Below are 18,735 nucleotides of genomic sequence, written 5' to 3' on the forward strand. Positions count from 1 at the left end.
CGCGTTCTGTCATGGTTTTACGTCCGGGTAATTTGTCGATGGCTTTGATCATCTTGGTGTCGGCTTTCCATTTGTCCTGTAAGTTCTTGGCCCGTGAATAGTCAATGTCGTGTTGTTTGGCCAGTTTGTCCAGACGATTGATCCCGGGGTCTCCTCGTGCTAGACGTTTCTTCAGTTTGGTACCAGGTCCCATGTACTGATAACCGGGCCAATGAAACTCGATCCCAGTCTTGCCCAACCATTTTTGGATGTCGATCCCGTACCCGCGTTGACGACGTCGTCGTCTCATAGGAGGTGCTTTTTTCTTCTTAATCCGAGTCATATCTCAGTCTACGTCTTATCGGGGCGTCCCAATCTTCCCACCCTTCTCGTAACTTTTCTGCCTCTGTCTTCTTGGCCTTCTTATACTTTTTTGCCTTGCCTTTGGGACTGTAACCACCGTCGTCGTCTTCAATACCGAGCGAACTCAGTAACTGCTTTCTTCCTGCAGAAAGGGCTGCCTTTTTCACACTCTTGCGGGGTTTGGATTGAATGGTAGGTTTGGGCGTTTTCAGTTCCTTTTTAAGACCTGTCGTGTCAAGGGGTTCTTGTTTGATGATCACGGGGGGTGCTTGTTCTTTGTTGGCTCCCTTGAGGATCTGTTTCAACAGATTTTCGACGGGGGTGTCGACCATGCCTTCGGGTTGTGCCGTTCCTTGGTACGAGATAGGACCGCTTTTACCCGTCCGTATGCGTTTCACCAGTTTACTTTCTTCGGAGGCGATGGGTTTGGCCATCTTGACGGCCATGCTGTCAGGAATACGCTTGTCTTTCAAGATGATATGTTGTTCAGCGGCCAAACGACCCGCTTTGTCCAACAAGGCATTCTCTGTAATCTGACCCTTGTAATAATCTTGCAATCGATTGAAATCTTGAACGGGTACCATCATGACTTCGTTCATACCTTCTGACTCAGGGACGTATCAGGAAACTCGGACAATTCTCTCAAGGCCGTCTCGTAACAGTCTTGCCAGTACCGTATGGATTCGTCTTTCTTTTCCAACTCGAGTTTGAGACTTTGAACGGTTTGCTTGCCTTTACCGCACTCACTGCATAACTCGATGCACCCACCGGGCGGCGTGGTATCTCGTTTCGTTTGACAGGTTTGGCAAAAGTCATCGAATTTTAAAGCCATGTACTCTTGATACAGGGCGTGGTACTTTCTACCCCAGTACTCGGACGAGTCTTTCCATCGGGCTTCGCGTCGATTGGCATCTTGCAGCAGCTGCACGAGCTTAGGAATGGTCTCGTCTTCTCTAGGTGGAAAATTGGGTACGACGTCGATCCCTTCCAAAGGGTAACCGTCTTCACTACGTCCTTTCACCGTACACAACATGCTTTGAAACAACCGCGTAACCCGCTCCAGAACCCCGCACCGTTTTGACTCAAGAGACGCTCTCTTCGACGCTTCAGGGAGTTTTTGCGTCTACCCACTTCGCGCAAAACCTTTTTATGTCTTTTCAGTTTCCTATAAGTCGTGGCGTCGATGGGTATCCTCTTTTTCAGCAAATTGAAAACCATCTCACTGATGGCGTTGATCTGATCTTTGTCTGCGAATTGCAACATCCGTTGACGTTTGTTCCGATTGGCTTCTTTCAGGATGTCCGTCAAGAAACGGCGTTGTCGTCGTAACCGCTCCATCGTGGACTTATGCACACGAGTGGATTGACGTACTCCTTTTATCGTCGTCTTGAGGCCACCACATTGTCTCTGATTCCTTTTGCTGCTTGACCCGCTAATTTCAATGCCGCCGTAACAAAGGTAGGTGAGGGTCCCGATAAGAACATACTGGCTCCTTCGGCGATCTTGTCTACCAAGCGACGTTTGCGTCGTGCCAGTGCTCCACCCCTCTGTTTACGTCTTTTCTTGGGCTTTGGTTTATGTCTCATTCTTCGTCTCCTTCGGTATGTCATGGTGACGAGTGAGGTGTACGTCTGCTAGTCTCGTACTTTTATCGTCTTCGCGTAGCGGCTTCGAGTGCTTTCTTGGCACCGAAACCGGCCGCACCTGACGCAGCACCCAAGGCCACCGCTTTACCTCCGGCTATCAGAGCGGGTATGAGAGCTGCTAAGGGAAAAATACCCCCATTCTGTCTCTTACGCGTCATCTTCCTCTTCTTACCCCTCATCATCATCATCTTCTTACTCCTCCTTTTCAGTGTTCTTCTACGTCCTACGTACATGATGTTTATGAGGTACAAGCGTCTATCACGTGTCACTTTTATAGCGGTACGTGATGAAATCGTGTGTCGTAGTCTAGAACGTATCGGTCGAACGTGGGAGGTGTGAAATCCGTCACCACGTCATCCAACGTTTGCATCTTGGTCAAAAACCCATCCAATTCATCCACACCCACCATCGCGTAGTTTCTCAGTTCGGTCAGCGTCTTTTCGTAGGTCGTGTAAGCGAACTTGGACATGTCCATCTTGAACGAATACTTCTTGAAATCGTTCCACCCTTTCAGTAAGGTGGCGAAAGCCGTCAATCCAATCGCTGCGTACCCGTCTTTCCACACGGATCCCAAGACGATACTCGCGGCTACACACAGTAAGGACAGTCCGTTGAGAATGGCGTTACACAATTTGTGATGATCAAACATCTGTCTTCGACACCACCAATACTTGTGATAGAAGGCATACAATCCGTCCAAACGTTTCAGTGAGTCCAACTCCACCACGGTGGTGAAAGGTTCATCCAATAGACAGACCGAAGTGCGGATACTTTTTTTCATCGTCGAGGGCGTCGTTTTTTCTTGCGTCTCCACAGGCGTCGTACCCCTCGACTCGCAGCTGCACTGGCCGCACCAAGGGCAGCGGCCCTTCCAACTCGGATTCCTGTTCTCGCGGCGCGTTTACCCAATGCTTTAGCCAATGCCAAGGCAGCACCTTTACTGACAGGTGCTAACGTTGACAGGGCACTTGTAATAGCACCACCCCACTGCTTTCTCCTTTTATTTCTACCTCTTCTCATGGTTGTTCTCTCAGTTACGCACACTGGTCGAATTGCGTGTGACGGTAGGACGTTGTCCGTTTTTATAGGTGGTCGTGATCGTGTTGGTGGTCGTGATACCCGCAATGCGACGACCTGCGGCCGTTTGTTGTTGTTGGTTCAAAATCTCTTCCAGTTGTTGTTGCATCTCGGCTTGGTTGAGAGTACGGTCTCCTCGCCTTCTTCTTCGACCCCCTCGAGAAGGAGGTGTGGAGTCGTCACCGCTACTACTTGAACCTCCGCCTCCACCTCCGCCTCCTCCACCTCCGCCTCCTCCACCTCCGCCTCCTCCACCTCTGCCTCTGCCTCTACCTCTGCCTCTACCTCTACCGCCGCTCCCACTGGCACTACTTCTTCTGCGTCTCCCAGCATCACTGGACGACGTTGGCGTGTTTTGACGCGGGACGCGTCTAGGTCGTTTCCCTCCTCGGGTAGCTCTTGCCAATGGTGTGGCGTCTGTTATTCGTGTTGAACCGACACCCACTGTGACGTTGGAGCGCGAGGGTCCTGGGACAGCACTACCGACACCTGCCGGGACGTTGGTCTGTGACGCGCCCGCAGTGCCCACTCCGACTCGCGAGACATTGGGTAGGGGTGGTGTCGACAGTTCAGATCGCGGTGAAGGAACGGGAGTACTCGTTCGAAATGTGGACCCCAAAGGCGAATAATCGTCCAGAGCCGAAAGGTTGAACTCGTCACTGTCGATAGAGCTCATCTCTACTTTCTCTTGCTATCTTCTTCTCAGCGTGACCACTCGAACTCGCTCCTCAACATGATGTAAACTGATGGCATCGTACAAATCCCTCGTCTTTTAACACTCGGCTGATGACGCGTTGATCGTCCTGACTGGCGGGATGAAGATCCAATAGCATGTAACCGTAAGGGCGATCCGTGACCTTTCGAAACGTGTCCAACACCTCCTGCCATTGCGTGGGAAACGATTGCAAAAGTAAATTTCGTATCCCCAATTGATCACGAGGGTTCTTGAAGGCCGCGATGTAATGCGCATTTCTGGAAATGGTCTTGGCGTATTTTCCGTTGGGGAATAGATCCTGACACAAGTAAATCACCGTGATGTTCCGATGATGCGAGTGTTTGGTGAAGAGATCCAACACGCGCTTGTCGTTGCCACCCTCGTCCATCAGGTCGTCCAGGACCAACACACCCCCTCCAGGAAACCATTGGGGTAACTGGTCGCTGTCGGGGATGCCTTCGTGAAACTTGACCCCGCCCTTCTTGAGCTTTTGGAAACCCTTTTGCCACGAACCGTAGCAGTAATGAATACTCTTGGGTGGTTCTCGGAACAAGTCACCGTTCTCCAAGAGCAGTTTGGTGGTGAACACCGTCTTGCCGCAGCCGGACGGACCCGCTATCAACAAACTCGACGGCGTGTGAAATTGAAACGCTTTGCGTCGTTCCATGATCTCGAAAAAATGGTCCAGGGTCTCGAGACGCTCGGTGTTTTATCCAAACATCGTGGCCAGTGGTGTCTTGACGGCAGGGATGCGTTTCAATAGACTCAAGAGGGTTGTTCTACGATTGAAACAGATGGGGTTTTTGGTTCGACTCTTGGCAGGGGCTCTCTTGGCAGCAGCTCTCTTTCCAGGTTTCTTGACGAACTTACTAAAATCTCCAAACTTGTCTTCGTACCAATGCCTCTTTTTCATTCTTCTTTTCCTATCTTCCTTCTCGGAAAGCATCGGCTTAGCGGGCGCGGGTCTTGGAGCCATTGGAGCAGGTTGAAGAGCAACTCTTCTTCTTGCGGGTCGTGGTTGTTTTTTTCGGACCATGTTGAAAGTACTAGGCTGAGGCGTTTTTTTTTTTTTTTTTTACCAGTTTTTCCGTAGCGTTTTTCTAAATTGGCTATCACGTCGTCCAAATATCTATGCCCTCTAAACTGTAGATCCATGAATGACTACAACTCAAAAATGAACGCTTTTTTATTTCAAACAGCTTAATTTATAGCAAATGACGCACTCCTCTAAAGGAACCGCACGTGTCCTGGTGACACTGGGTTTTACAAATCTTGCGCCAGGTCAACTCGTCCACGATCAAACGTTTCAACATCTGTCCTACTTTACGATCGTTCTCTACAAACTCGTTTTTCTTAAAACGACTCAAGAACGAGTTCATGTCACGACCTTCGGCTCGGTCGATCAGGAACATCAAGGCGTAGTCGCCGCAACTCTGACTAAACAGGGACTGTAAACTCTTGCCGTTGTAAATATGGTACTTGAAATGACGGTCCAACCATGCTTGGAGAGGTTGGACGGTTCCGTACGCGTCCAACGGTAGACCGTAACTGTCCAGGATCTCGCACTTGTCCTTGTAGGCCCACAAAGCGATCCAATGCATGCCCGGTTTGTCGTGAGGGTCCGTGTTCACGATGTAAGCGGTCGGTCCTTCTTGAGGCAATGTCCTGGGAAGACGATCGCAAGGGACCGTCCCGTAAAAGACACAGCGTAGAGACGGATTCGTTCGTGCCAAATGATCCAATTGTAAATTATTCAAGGCTACTTTCTCCATTTTTTCTTCTCTCTCATTGATACACGTCGTAGGTGACCACTCGGTTCTCGTTGACTTCCAGCAAGTTCTCGAATTCGGCGTACAACAAGACGGTCAGGTTTTCTCCCGGGTTGGCTCCAAAATCAATCATCACACGCAGCTCGCCTGACTGCTTGGGGTTCAACACTGGACTGTCCAAACATCCGTTGGCTGTGTTGTCAAATACAAACAGGTTGCTTCTCTTGCCGTGACCCCAGTCCACTTTTCTTACCATGTTTCCTTTTCCACGACACAAGGCTCCCGAGGCTTGGAGGAATCTGTAGTAGCCTCTCTGATCTTTTTCGTCCCCATCGTGATCGAGCTCCAAGGTCTCGTAGGGGTATTCTTCACCTCTCACCAATTGTTTGATGGAGGAGATATTGAATCTTCCAAAATTGAACGGACTCTCCGTGATGGTTCCATTGAAGGCAGCTTGTTTCAACATCACTACTACTAACCGATTAGGTAGCTGATTGTGGAAAGGATTGTTGCACTCGAAATGACGATCGTCGCTGGGATGAGAGTAAGTACGAATTTCTCCTCTGACCGTGGGGTAAGTGACCACTCTTCCACTTTTCATGTTAGACATGACTTCTCGGTACACCGAGGGAGTCACTCTCACTTGAGACAGGAATAATCTCACATTCACGTCGGGTTCATTCAGTCTCAGAGAAGCGGCACCGCCCCATCGGATGGTCCACAGAGCGGGGTCATTGAAGTACATGTCTATCTGGATCTGCACGCCGGGTACCATTAACTTGCTGAGATGAAACACTTCCAGGTAAGGTTTGAACCTCAAAGTCACTCTCTTTCCACCTAGGAACTGGACTCGTGCATCGACCAAGTTCTTGAGATCTTGTGGTAGCGCTTTGTAATCATTGTGAGCTGGATTTAGCTTATTGGCAGTCAATTGATCTGTATCTCCGTCGTCGGGTACGCCGAGACAATTGTACCAACCATTGGGTGCCAGGATCGTTTCACCGTCGTCTCGGTCGTAGTTCAATAGCGCTTCTAGGTAGGCTTTGTAGTGGTAAGTATCGGTCTGAGGGCTGATGAGAGTCCCATTCAATCTCACGTTGATCTGTTTGAAGAGGGTGTTGGCAATATTGTTGGCGAGACCCAGGACATCCGCAGCCGCCAGATTCGAAGCGTCACTTTTCTTGACGCCCCATTCCACTTCAAAGAAACTCTCGTTCAAGTCGATAAAGTCTTCCTGAGGGTCGACTTGAAACGTTACAGGGTTGATACCCGTATTGAACGGATTGATTCTCACCACTCGGCGAGACGCCATACTCAGATCCGTGGGAGGGACACTGAACATGTTCAGGCGAGGGTTACGAACCCCCGCAGACCTGGCATGAGCCACCATGTCCGTCATCGTCGTCGTCTACGTCGTTTCCTTCTCACCGCTGACTTTACCCAACGATAGTTTGGAAGTTTTGAGCGTGCGCGGAGGATCGAACCACCTTTATACGTACGTACCCCTCCAGGGATACGTCTCACGCGTCTCGAGTAGATGGGAATCATATTCCAAAGAGGTCTTTTCTCACTCTTTTGGATAACGCACGTTGGATCTCTTGCGTCGCTTTACGTTTCACGGCTCGGGTCGCTCCTCTCTTGACCCCTGCGAGTCCTCCTCTCCAATTGGGCTTTCTTCCTTTGCCGCCTGCATTTAAACCTTTCACACCCTCCATGGCCGCCTCGCTCAAAACGTCTCTTAGAATGGTAGGACCTCGTTTCTTAGCTTCTCTCCAGATGGGTCCGAATCCGTCTCCAGATTGCTTGATTTTATCGGGATGAAATCGTACTAGGGCTCCACCGATCATTCTTTCTTAAAGTGTAACGTCACGATCGTATTGCCGCTACCAAACTTCACTAGTTTACCAGTTGTCTCAGCCACTTGCACCTCTATAATGTCTAGGACGTCTTTGCGCACGGGAATATATTGAATGTGGTAAGGTTCGAAATACTGAGTACCTTCACCTTTTCGAATCAAGTTGACCTCTCTCAGTAAATCCGTGACTTGATTCCCCACCACGCTACTGCCTCCCACGTCGGAGTACACAAACAGGGGACGCGAAGTGCTCCCCACCACAGCTTCAAACGCCTTGTTCAGGTTCAGAAAACGCCAATTGCAATAGACGCTGAGTTTCAAAAAAGTGTCACCTGATGATTCCGTTAAGATTAGCCAAAAAACAGGTGATCCATCCGGTTTTTGTAAGTCACCGCCGGGATGTAAGTCAATGTCTGGAATTTCATCTTTGAAGAATTCGATCTGCAAGTTAGGTCCCAGTTCGTACGTACTTCCCTTCTTAATGAGCCATCCCATTTTATAGGCCAGGTCGACATTGAATTGTAATACAGGCACGTCTGTGCTGGGTCGTAAGGTATCCTCATTGTTTGTGACCAATTCATTGCCTTCCCACTTGAAGTCTACGTAGGTTCTCTTCCCATCAGACGTGACATATTTGGCGCCTAATTTGGGTCCATTGTCCGCAAAGATGCGTTGTCTCTGGAAAAAGGCGATCATGGATTTCATGAATCCAACTCCATCCACGTTTTGGAACACTTGTTTGAGAGCCTCCGTATCGAATCGTGTGGCTCCCAGATTATATGTGCTGCCGAAGATGCGTCGCCACAAGTAAGCCGCCAAGGTGACTTTTTTATCGTCAGGATCAGTCGGCGACAAGGCAGAAAGCGTCACTTGATCATCCGGCAAGGTGATGCTGCTCAGACCCACTTTCCATCCTAGTCCCTCCAGGCGTATTGGATTAGGCAACCTGATCTTGAAATTGTTCGCCACGTTTTTAGGAAACTCTTTCTTACTGCTGTGACTGGGTAAGCTGACGTAAAAACTCATCCTTTCTTGAAATGCAGTGTGATCGTGGTCACGCCCGATGCAAAGTCCACCAGTTTTCCGTCGTCCTCAGATACTTGCACCTCAACAATGTCAAAGACGGACGATCGCACCGGTAGATATAGGATGTGTCTCGGTTGAAAGTCGACAACGCTCTGATCGTAATGAACTTGTTTCAACAGATCCGTGACTTGATTCCCCGTCACCATGCTCTGTCCCACATTCGAATACACGAACAAGGAACGACGGTTCCTACAGAACGCCTCTTCGTAACTACGATCCAGGTTCGTGAACACCCAATTGATGAAACAACTCAAATGTAAGGCTCTCGAGTCGATCCTGTAAAAAATCTCGTCCCCATTATTCGTGGCCACGACCAAGTCCGTGGCATTGGGTACGACCTCTGTGGGAAATTCTTTTCTCAAGTTGGGTCCCATGACGTAACCAGGTTGTCCGTTTTGCAACGTTCCAAGCTTGATCCATTTCATCTTCTTGGCCAATTCCATGCCGATGGACATCTGTGGATACCTAGCATTATCATTGATCTTGAGAGTGGTGCACGTTCTCGAGTTGTCGATGACGCATTCTCCATGCTCGGCCCGACGCATGACCGTGTACAGCAATTCGGTGGGATCGTTGGCATTGCTCTTTTTCTTGAACATTTGCAGACCGTGCACCGTTTGATCCCTCAAACCCATCATGTATCGATCTCGTATAATGTTCATGAACTCGGTACCGGTACTAGGTGTGAAGTCCAAATCGCCTTCTTTAATCTGGATCGTTTCTTCTGTGTAGAGGTTGTGTCGAGGATTTAACAGCACCAACCACCAGAATTGAAACAGAATATTATCTTCATAGTCCATCTTACGCACCGCAGACGGAAACGAGAGGTCGCTGACACCCACTTTCCATCCCGGTTCTCTCAACTGCAACGGGTTCGGCAGACGGTTCTTGAAACTGTTGGCCTTGTTGTCCGGAAACTCGCTGGTGCTGGCATTGCTCATCACCTGCACGTAAAGTTCACTGGGAGACTCACCCATCCTTAAAGTGTAATGTCACCGAGGTCACGCCCGAGGAAAAATTCACCAGTGTTCCATCGTTCTCTGCCAATTGCACCTCCAATATATCCATCACGTTGCTTCGTACGGGTTTATATTGTATGTGGGTGGGTTCGAAGTTGACCTTGTCAGGGTCGTGAGGGACTTCTCTCAAGAGATCCGTCACACGATTCCCCGTGATCGTGCTGCGTCCTACATTCGAATACAAGTACATGGGTGAGCGAATACTATGACTGACTTGGACGTCACCCCCATAGTGCTCATCGTAGATCTCGTCCAGATAATCAATGCGCCAATTGCAATAGGGACTGAGCTGTAAGGACCCATCGTTCGTGATGTTCCAAAAATTCGTGGACTGCACGTTGAGTTGATCCTTCCAATCGAGTTTGAAAGGGGGTACCACATCGTCCTTGAAGAGTTTAACCACGTGATGACCCAATCTGTAATCGGATAGTCCAGGCTTTTCCACCCACTTGAGTTTCTTGACCAATTCAGGACCAAACCATATTTTCGGACGCAATAGTACCGTGTCACCGGGAGTTTCATCGAGGAAAGTATCCGTATTGTCGATGATTAATGTGTCCCCTTCCCATCGAAACACCGCGTAGTACTTCTTCCCGTCTGGAGTGCGTAGAGTTTCTTTTTCATTTTCCATGAAGTGCGTCAGACGATCTTGGTAACGACCCACCAAGTATCGCATGAGCGATTTCCCACTCGTGACTTTGACTCGGTCCTCGTGCAGATCTGACCCACGGACGGTAAAGGTGTTACGGTAGGGATTAGGATACCATTTACCGTCTGAACTCAGTGTTTGTGATTCCATACTCCATTTAAATTCCAAAAGTTTGTCGTCGTCTTCGAAGAGGTGGGGTCGGTGAGGTAGCTGTGGGAAACGTCGAGGGGGTGGAGGCGGATAAGAAACACTACTCAAACCCACTTTCCACTCCTTGTCGGACTCAAACAGGAGCGGGTTCGGCAGACGATTCTTGAAACTGTTGGCCTTGTTGTCAGGAAACTCACTGGTGCTAGCATTGCTCATCAACTGCACGTAAAAGTCTCTCATTGTTTCTTAGTCTTGGGCTTTTGGGTCACGTACAAGCCTTTTTTATCCACCCAACTGTCGTACTTGACTGGCCAACCTTTCCAGCGCACCAAGACTTTATCGCCTTTTCGTTTGACGATCTTCTCGATGCGGAACAGATCGTTGTCTTTCACGTTCACCTTTTGCAAATCCTGCGCGTAAAACGTGCCCTCGACCGCAGTGCCGTCCCATTCTTCCACTTTGTACGTGGTGACCTTCCCAGGACGCACTCGGCGTATCACAAACACCTCCTCGGTCCAACCGGGTAAATACCCTTTCTTGAACTGACGGAACTTCTTGTTCAATCTCACACGATCCCCGACGTTGAGTGTCGGTCGACTCGATGTTTTACCCTTTTTCTTTTTTCCGTAAAGAGTCTCCCAGACGTCCTCGCTATTGTCTAAAGTCACTTTGTCAGGAGCCATCTTGATACTGCGATGATACGATCGATTGTACCCTCGGACTAGATCTTGTAACACGGGTACAAACTTCAACGTATTCTTCACGGTGAAGTACCGGTACAAACGTTCTTTCAGGGTCCGATTGAACCGTTCCACCACGCTGGCTTTCGTATCACCCCGAGTCGAAAAATGATGAATGCCTTTCTGCTTCATCAAATCCTGAAACGTCTTGTTGTAGAATTCCTTCCCGTCGTCCGTCTGGAGATTGAGGGGTTTTCTATCTCCTTTCAAGATCTTAGCCATGCCCTCCGTCACCGCTTTACCCGTCTTGCTCTTCAAGGGCTGGACCCAGGCGTGCTTGGAAAACACGTCCACGACCGTCAAGAGATAACGGTACCCTCGATTGTACCTGGCAATGTTGCCCACCTCGATCAGGTCTGCCGTCCACTGCTCGTCGATGCCGAACACCACCACCGGGGCTGTTGGAAACCGACGACGTCTGGGTTTGTGCAACGTGTAACCCAAATCACGCTGCAGGACCTCTCTTGCACGGGGTACCGAGATCTTATTGGCCTTAGCGAATCGCGTCAGACCACCCAGACTACCGGGTCTGGAAGGATCCCTATACCGTCCAAGTAACGTTCCGGTCGAAAGCGGCTTTTGCTTCTTCTTTTGACTTTTCTTCATAGTCGATAAAGTTTGTACACGCACCGTCTCCACAACTCGAAACGTTGCTCACGTACCTCGAGATACTTCTTAAATGAATCGGGCTGGCGTTTCAACCACAAGATATAAACGACAAAACGCATCACGTTGGGTTCGACGTCGGTATAGTCAAACACCTCCAAGGGCGAATCGCTTAAATCGTAAGGGATGGGTTCACCCTGCCCGTATCGTGCATAGACACTAGCGCACTTGTAACACAAGGTCGTCCAACACCATCGATCGGCTAGGGTAGTGCACATTCTCGAGATGAACCAACTCAAAGCATGAGACATGATGATCATTTTAAACCCAATTTTTATTCAAACTTTCTTATATAGGTACAAAACGTCGTGCCTGATTGGTTCTTACGTAAAAATAGACTCTGATTGGATAACACGAAAAAGAAGGCAAAAATACCTAGTCTGAATCTGTAAAGTAATCAACGTGTTCCTTGATCTTAAGATCTCGTCCGTACTCATTATCACAGTCTTCCTCGTAGGTATCCATCGCATAATATCTACAATTTTTCAAGCAACATTCCCCTTTACCGGGTCTCCACTTCAGGGCTTCAACCTCGTTCCCCTTCACATAGAATGCTTGTCGCATACTCTCCTTACACTCACCACACAGGTCATCCTCATCCGCTTCAATGGCACGAAAGAAAAACCGATCCTTCCACAGATTACGCTGATGCATGAGATCGTAGATCAACTCTTCCAACTTCAGACACGTTTCCCTGTAATCTCCCTTTCTGAAAGTCAGTAACTCTGCCACCCTGGGACTCTCGTCGGACTCCAACACCCGTCGTGATAGATCGCGCGCGAAACGTAAGGGTTCAAACAGATCACGGATGGCCTCACTCATCCTGAACGTGAGGTGATTCGTGGCGATCAAACAGACACGCTCAGCGTCCACGATGGGATCCCGACAAGGAACGAATTTGAATTGACCACTACCACTTCTGTACATCACGCGACACCACTCACCACAGAACAAAAACACATGTTCGTTCTTCTTCATCATCTCCAAAATCGTACCACCCCAGTCAGGACGACGTCTCATCAAGAGCTCAAAAGACCACAGACTATCAGGTATTTGACCTAAAGGCTCGAAGAGATTGTCAAAAATGTACATGTCCACTCGGACATCCTGAATGGCATCGAGATCTCTTAACGTGTGTACCTTCTGATCCAATATCTGATTCATGAGGTCACCAATCTGGTTCGAGTTGCTATAGTAATTCATCTCTGCACCCCCTCAGACAAACTCGTTAAACTTCTTTCCTTCTCGATCCGCACGCTTCGTGATCTCCAATCCAGACAAATGAGGATAGCAATCACGCACACCCCAGTCAATCAAGTGCCTCTGGAGCCTATAGTACAAAGGAGAGACAAGACGTGTCTCCAAATCAATTATCCTAGCGTGTAAAGGGTATTTTTTGCCTTCTGTTTCGACTGAATCCACTACGGCATAAGCTCTATTCAGCTGCTCTCTCAGATCTTCAAGGATATCTTGCAAGTCTCTCTCATCCAAAATCCTAGGATTCATCACCGCGAATGATTTTCACTGCGTCGTGCGTGCTCCTTTTATACCCCCGCGCGTCACCTCCACATTTACTCAGTACGCGTACTTTCACGGATCACGCGCTCATTTTTTAAACCAATCGAAATGAAGACAATCACATGACACGACTCTGATTGGGTCGCCAAAATTGCCTATAAATTAGAAACGCGTATTCCAACACGAGTCACTCTTCAACAGAAGTCATGGATTCACACACAGAACCCGTCAAGAAAAAGAAAAAAATGTCCAAAAAGAAACTGGAACTGCACTTACCCAAGAGAGTGGAAAGAGAAGGTAAACTACAATCCACTTTAGATAGATGGTTATTTAAAAAACCTCGTGCCAGACTCCGTTTCAAAGAACGCGTCCTCCTCAAAGAGATCACCCCGGACTCGGTCAGTTGGACCACCGTCCCTCTCAAAGGCTTCTCGGAACCCTTGAGCGCCTTTTCGATCCAACGCCAAGAAGTCAAACGCCGAATGAAAAGTAACCATGCCCAGCGAAGGCAAAGACTGACACTCAAAAACATTCGAAAAACCAGACACGTCCTAGAAACCATGCTAAGAGAAAACACCTTGATGGGATACTAACTCTATATTTCATCATATAGACAATGAAAAGCTACCTGCCATTCAAGGTGGATGCCTGACCGTGATCAGTGAATCACCTCCTCGAACCGTGCAAGTCCTGGAGCCCCTGGGACTCGATAGGTTCAAGAAAGACAACCTCATAGAACTACCGCCTGAAGTGGATCACCGAGGAGAATCAACCGAAGTCCAAGTGCTGGAGGAATTCGATCCCGATCAGTTCCTGAACCAAATGACCCCCCAAGTTCCCATCTGCCCCCGATGTATGGTACCCATGAAATACGGGAGTGTGAAAACCAAAGAAGGGGGTACCTGGTTTGAGTATTACCGATGTCCCTCTGAACGATTCTACACCAAGTGTTATGTGACCTGCGGTGTTAATGAAGGTGTGAGTGCCTACCTGAAACGTGTCGAAGAACAGACCCACCCCTGCTACAGGAACATCGACCCAGCCCGTTTCCGATGTCTATGCAACAAGTCCCTGGTCTTAGCCACCTCACACTCCCAGTCCAACCCAGACAGACTCTATCTCAAGTGTCCCAAGCGTAATTGCAAGTTCTTTCAATGGATCAACGAATACCCGCGCGGGATAGCCCAAGACATATTGATTCATGGACAGAACCCAAACTAAGAATGGCAGGGTAGCGCAGTGGAAGCGCGTTGGGCTCATAACCCAGAGGTCCGAGGATCGAAACCTCGCCCCGCCCATTTTAACACAGACACAGTTTTTTAAAAAACACTCCGTTTTTTATTTTACACATTAAGTAAACTATCATTTGCATCTATCATAGATCTCATTGTCACTTGATTACATTGGTTAAACGTGTCGTAATAAAAGTTAATGACATTGACATAGCGTTTCGCCGTCTTCTTTTGTTTTCGAGTCCATGTAGACTGGAACGGTTCGAAACCGTAGCACAACATCATTCGGTGAAACGTGATCCTGTCTACAGGCGGCTTTACTGACTGGTTCCAAACAAGGTTCTTGCGAATAGCCTTGATGGCATTAAACAAAGTTCTGCCAAACACTTTCTCAGCAACGCGATATTGGCGCCTGCTACGTGTCCAATTCTCACGCTGTTCGTCCACGAAGCACAGTATCTGGTGCAACATCACCTCGAGCTGACTTGAGTCATTAAAACGGATAAACCACCGACGGCCAGACAACAAATCTCGGATCGGGAAATCCATCGCTTCGTAAAAGCGGGTCCATGGCTCGTCCATCATATAGATCGCCTCATCGTAGGTCACATCAGGTTTTCTCGGCACGTGGTTTTGCAGACCAATCTCTCTCAAGGCCATGATAGCGCTCAATACAAGTTCAATGACTCAGAGTGAAGAGCGGACGAGGTCGATCCGCTTTATAAAGTCCCACACCAACCAATCACAGCTCAAGTAGAAGTCACGTGGTATGAGTAGACCCAGGGGATAGGGGGGTATCCCCCCAACCACGCCCCCCGGTCGTAGACTGGACACTATCTTGCCGTGACTATAAAACGATCTGACCGTTCACTCCAAGTCATTCAACTTGTATGGGAGCCCATTACAGAAGACTCTGGACCGTCACGTTGCTGTATCTTCTCAACGTCCCAAGTGAGTAATGGAATCGTTAGAGCATTGTAATTACGAGTTAAGCACCTTGAGAAATCGAGTGAGTGAGTGGATGAAGGATGAAGAAGAAGAGACCCCTTTGTACAGGGACCTAGAAAACCTTTTAGGTTTCATCGGGGTGGCTCTGGACGCAGTCGATCTTTTATCCCTCGAAGAGAGGTTGACGGGCGCCGACGAGGACGACATAAATGATCTAGTGATTCATGTAGACTGGGTACGAAACGTATACAGGCAATTATTATGAAAATATTTTTTCAGACATGGAACACGACCATTGCTACGTATGCAAACAAAAAAGACCATGCTGTCGCAAACTAATCCTCGAATTGGGTAGAAATGGGACCCACGACAAATCAATACGCCCCGTCAAGGGACAGTTGAGAGAAGCCTGGGGACTAGGGTGCGTATGGAAAACCTGTTGCGGCGCCATCTATGGCATGTACCTCGACACGGAAACTAACCGCTACGAACCCGTCTTCCTGGGAAACCACTATGCTGAGGCCCTGTCACGTGTCAATCATGTTAAATCGTTCTTGTAAATAAAAGGGCGCAGGTCACTAGGATCTTGCACACGTCCCACTATGTAAGTCGTGTCCAATAAAAATGTTGTTGTTCCATTTTTCAGACTCATGTCATTCGCTAACCCAAAGTGTCTATGGTGTAAGGAAGGATTCACACCTAATCACAGTATCAACGACTACTTTGTGAGCATTTGTTGTGACCAATTCTATCACGGAACCTGTAGATCACGCCACTCGCCAACACACTGCCCTCATTGCAAAACCGTGAATTTCGGTGAACCTCACGATGACCTCCCCAAAACCAAGTCCTAAAGAGGTAAGCGCTTCAACGGTCTAAAACGGTTAAAAATTGAGTCGTGGCCCTTAAAAAATTTTTATTTTTTTCCATAGAGACCCCTGGCCTGTAAAATCAAATTAGATGAACCACACCCAGGCGAAGATGTCACGCTCCTCTTCCTAGCCCAACATTTTCCCTACCCGTGGTACCTGAGAAAAGACCTCTCAGACCTATGGCCCTTCGGACGCGTGTTCGAATCCTCCTCAGGCCTTCACGGAGAATTTATTGCCCCACAGACCATGATGCTATCCCTCGTGCACCTAGGAACCCATGACATGCAAGCCCTAGGCATGATGAAAGATATCACACAACAAACCATGTATATTCTCTCGTTAAAGGATCTTTATTAAAAAATGTTTTTTCACTCTGTGGGTTGTCGTGGTGAAATTTCCCTCACAAATGCTTGGTACGCCAACTCTTCTCTATTGGCAGCATCGCCCCTCCACTCCTTCCATCCTGCCAAAAATCCATCCGGCAAATTCTCCAAACACACAGGGTCATTAAACGATCTTGACGTGTCCGCAAGCATCTTATCAGACAGCATTCTTCGGAACCTCATCGCCTCATCCGCAAGCTTCGTCACTTCTTTCTTCAGGACAACATCCATGGCGTCAGAAATGGCAGTACTCATTATCCTTCCAAGAATACCCTCATGAACTGCATTCAACGCTCTCTCTGCAAAGTCTTTGTCGCGCGGCAACACCTCTTCAGCAACACTCTCCACCTTCGCCTTGATATCCCTTGTTGGCAACCTCATTCTTGTCGATCCACAAAAACAATACTCACTCGATACTCCCGCAAACCCCTTTTTATAACTCCTATACGAACCTCGATTTCAGGCATTGGCTAGCGTCCTATTTGGACATGCACGTGACCTTCTCTGCGCATGCGCGACCTATTTTATAAATAGGCGCCATCTTGTTTATGCAAATTAGCAAATCCTGCAATCTGATTGGTCGAGAGCCTTTTTTAATGATATGCATCGCCTTCTGATTGGCTACCACCCCTATAAGCGTCCTATACTACTCTTGGGGGATATTTTGCAGTCCCGGGGACTCTCAACTAACTCCTGCTTGTCTTGGTTTGCAGTGAAATGGACACAGCGAAGGTTTTTGAACGCTCACTCTCGAGCTTCTGGGCCGAAATAGAGCCCCATTTTACTTTAAGACTGAAAGAGTAGGCGAGACCGTCTTGAGCGAATCGTGATTTTGAGCAATTTCGCGTTTATTTCCCGAAACTTGGGGGATATATTCCAGTCAAGGGGACTCTACAGTAACTCCTGATGGCCTTGGTTTTCAGTGAAATGCACAGAGCACAACTTTGGAGGTTCTGGGCAGAAATATAGCCCCACTTTACTTTAAGACTGAAAGAGTAGATGAGACCGCCTTACGCGCATCGTAATTTTGACGAACTTCGAATGGATTTCCCGGAACTTGGGGGATATTTTGCAGTCCCTTGGACGCTAAACTAAGTCCTGATGGCCTTGTTTTGAAGTAAACTGGACACAACAAAACTTTTTGAACGCTCACTTTCTAGCTTGTGGGCCGAAATATAGCCACACTTCACTTTAGGACTGACACAGTAGCCGAGACCACGTTACGCGCATCATGAATTTGATCAACTTCGGCTGGATTTCCCGGGACTTGGGGGATATTCTCCAGTCCCGGGGACTCTAAACTAACTTCTGAGAGCCTTGCTTTGCACTGAAAGTGACAGAGCAAAACTTTTTAAACACTCACTTTCGAGCTTCTGGGCCGAAATATAGCCCCACTTCACTTGAAGACTGAAAGAGTAGCCGAGACCACCTTACGCACATCGTGATTTTGACCAGCTTCGGCTCGATTTACCGGAACTTGGAGGATATTTTCCAGTCTCGAAGAATCTTAAGTAACCCCTGATGGCCTTGGTTTGCATTGAAATGGATACAGCAAAACTTTTTGAACGCTCACTTTTGAGCTTCTGGGCCGAAATATAGCCCCACTTCACTTTAAGACTGAAAGAGTAGCCGAGACCGTCTTACGCGCATCGTGATTTTGACCAACGTCTTCTCGATTTTCCGGAACTTGGGAAATACATTCCACTCCCGGGGACTCTAAACTAGCTACTGATAGCCTTGGTTTGCAGTGAAATAGACACTAATTTTTTTTGAGCTTTGAGCTTGTGGGCCGAAATAGAGCCCCACTTCACTTTAAGACTGAAGGAGTAGCCGACACCGCCTTAAGCGCACCGTGATTTTGACCAACTTCGGCTCGATTTGCCGGAACTTGGGGGATATTTTCCAGTCCCGGGGACTCTAAACTAACTCCTGATTGTCTTGGTTTTCAGTGAAATGGACACAGCGAAACTTTTTGAACGCTCACTCTCGAGCTTCTGGACCGAAATATAGCCCAACTTTACTTTAAGACTGAAAGAGTAGCCGAGACCGTCTTGCGCAAATCGTGATT

General features: G+C 48.3%; 4 protein-coding genes across 4 annotated transcripts; 1 reads left to right on the plus strand and 3 right to left on the minus strand.

Annotated features, from left to right (window-relative positions):
- Positions 1 to 3,793: 3,793 nt before the first annotated feature.
- LOC149105928 (uncharacterized) lies at positions 3,794 to 4,600 on the minus strand. Its single transcript, XM_089271560.1, has one exon. It carries the CDS (start codon positions 4,445 to 4,447, stop codon positions 3,794 to 3,796), a length of 654 nt encoding a protein of 217 aa, XP_089127686.1. The 5' UTR covers positions 4,448 to 4,600.
- Positions 4,601 to 5,551: 951 nt separating this feature from the next.
- LOC149105929 (uncharacterized protein F54H12.2-like) lies at positions 5,552 to 6,948 on the minus strand. Its single transcript, XM_089298955.1, has one exon. It carries the CDS (start codon positions 6,946 to 6,948, stop codon positions 5,566 to 5,568), a length of 1,383 nt encoding a protein of 460 aa, XP_089155081.1. The 3' UTR covers positions 5,552 to 5,565.
- Positions 6,949 to 7,392: 444 nt separating this feature from the next.
- On the minus strand, positions 7,393 to 11,710 carry LOC149105930 (uncharacterized). The gene is made up of 3 exons (XM_089272403.1): positions 11,073 to 11,710; positions 9,464 to 10,431; positions 7,393 to 8,413 (listed from the first exon to the last, which is right to left on the minus strand). Exons 1-3 carry the CDS (start codon positions 11,652 to 11,654, stop codon positions 7,393 to 7,395), a joined length of 2,571 nt encoding a protein of 856 aa, XP_089128529.1. The 5' UTR covers positions 11,655 to 11,710.
- Positions 11,711 to 16,095: 4,385 nt separating this feature from the next.
- On the plus strand, positions 16,096 to 16,641 carry LOC149105931 (uncharacterized). The gene is made up of 2 exons (XM_089271574.1): positions 16,096 to 16,270; positions 16,345 to 16,641. The coding sequence occupies exons 1-2, from the start codon at positions 16,241 to 16,243 to the stop codon at positions 16,639 to 16,641; spliced, it is 327 nt and encodes a 108-aa protein (XP_089127700.1). The 5' UTR covers positions 16,096 to 16,240.
- The last annotated feature ends 2,094 nt before the right edge of the window (positions 16,642 to 18,735 follow it).

This window comes from Orbicella faveolata, unplaced genomic scaffold, assembly GCF_042242905.1.
Source record: "Orbicella faveolata isolate gen_17 unplaced genomic scaffold, um_ofav_v1 contig_34, whole genome shotgun sequence".
NCBI classification, from domain to species: Eukaryota; Metazoa; Cnidaria; class Anthozoa; order Scleractinia; family Merulinidae; genus Orbicella; species Orbicella faveolata.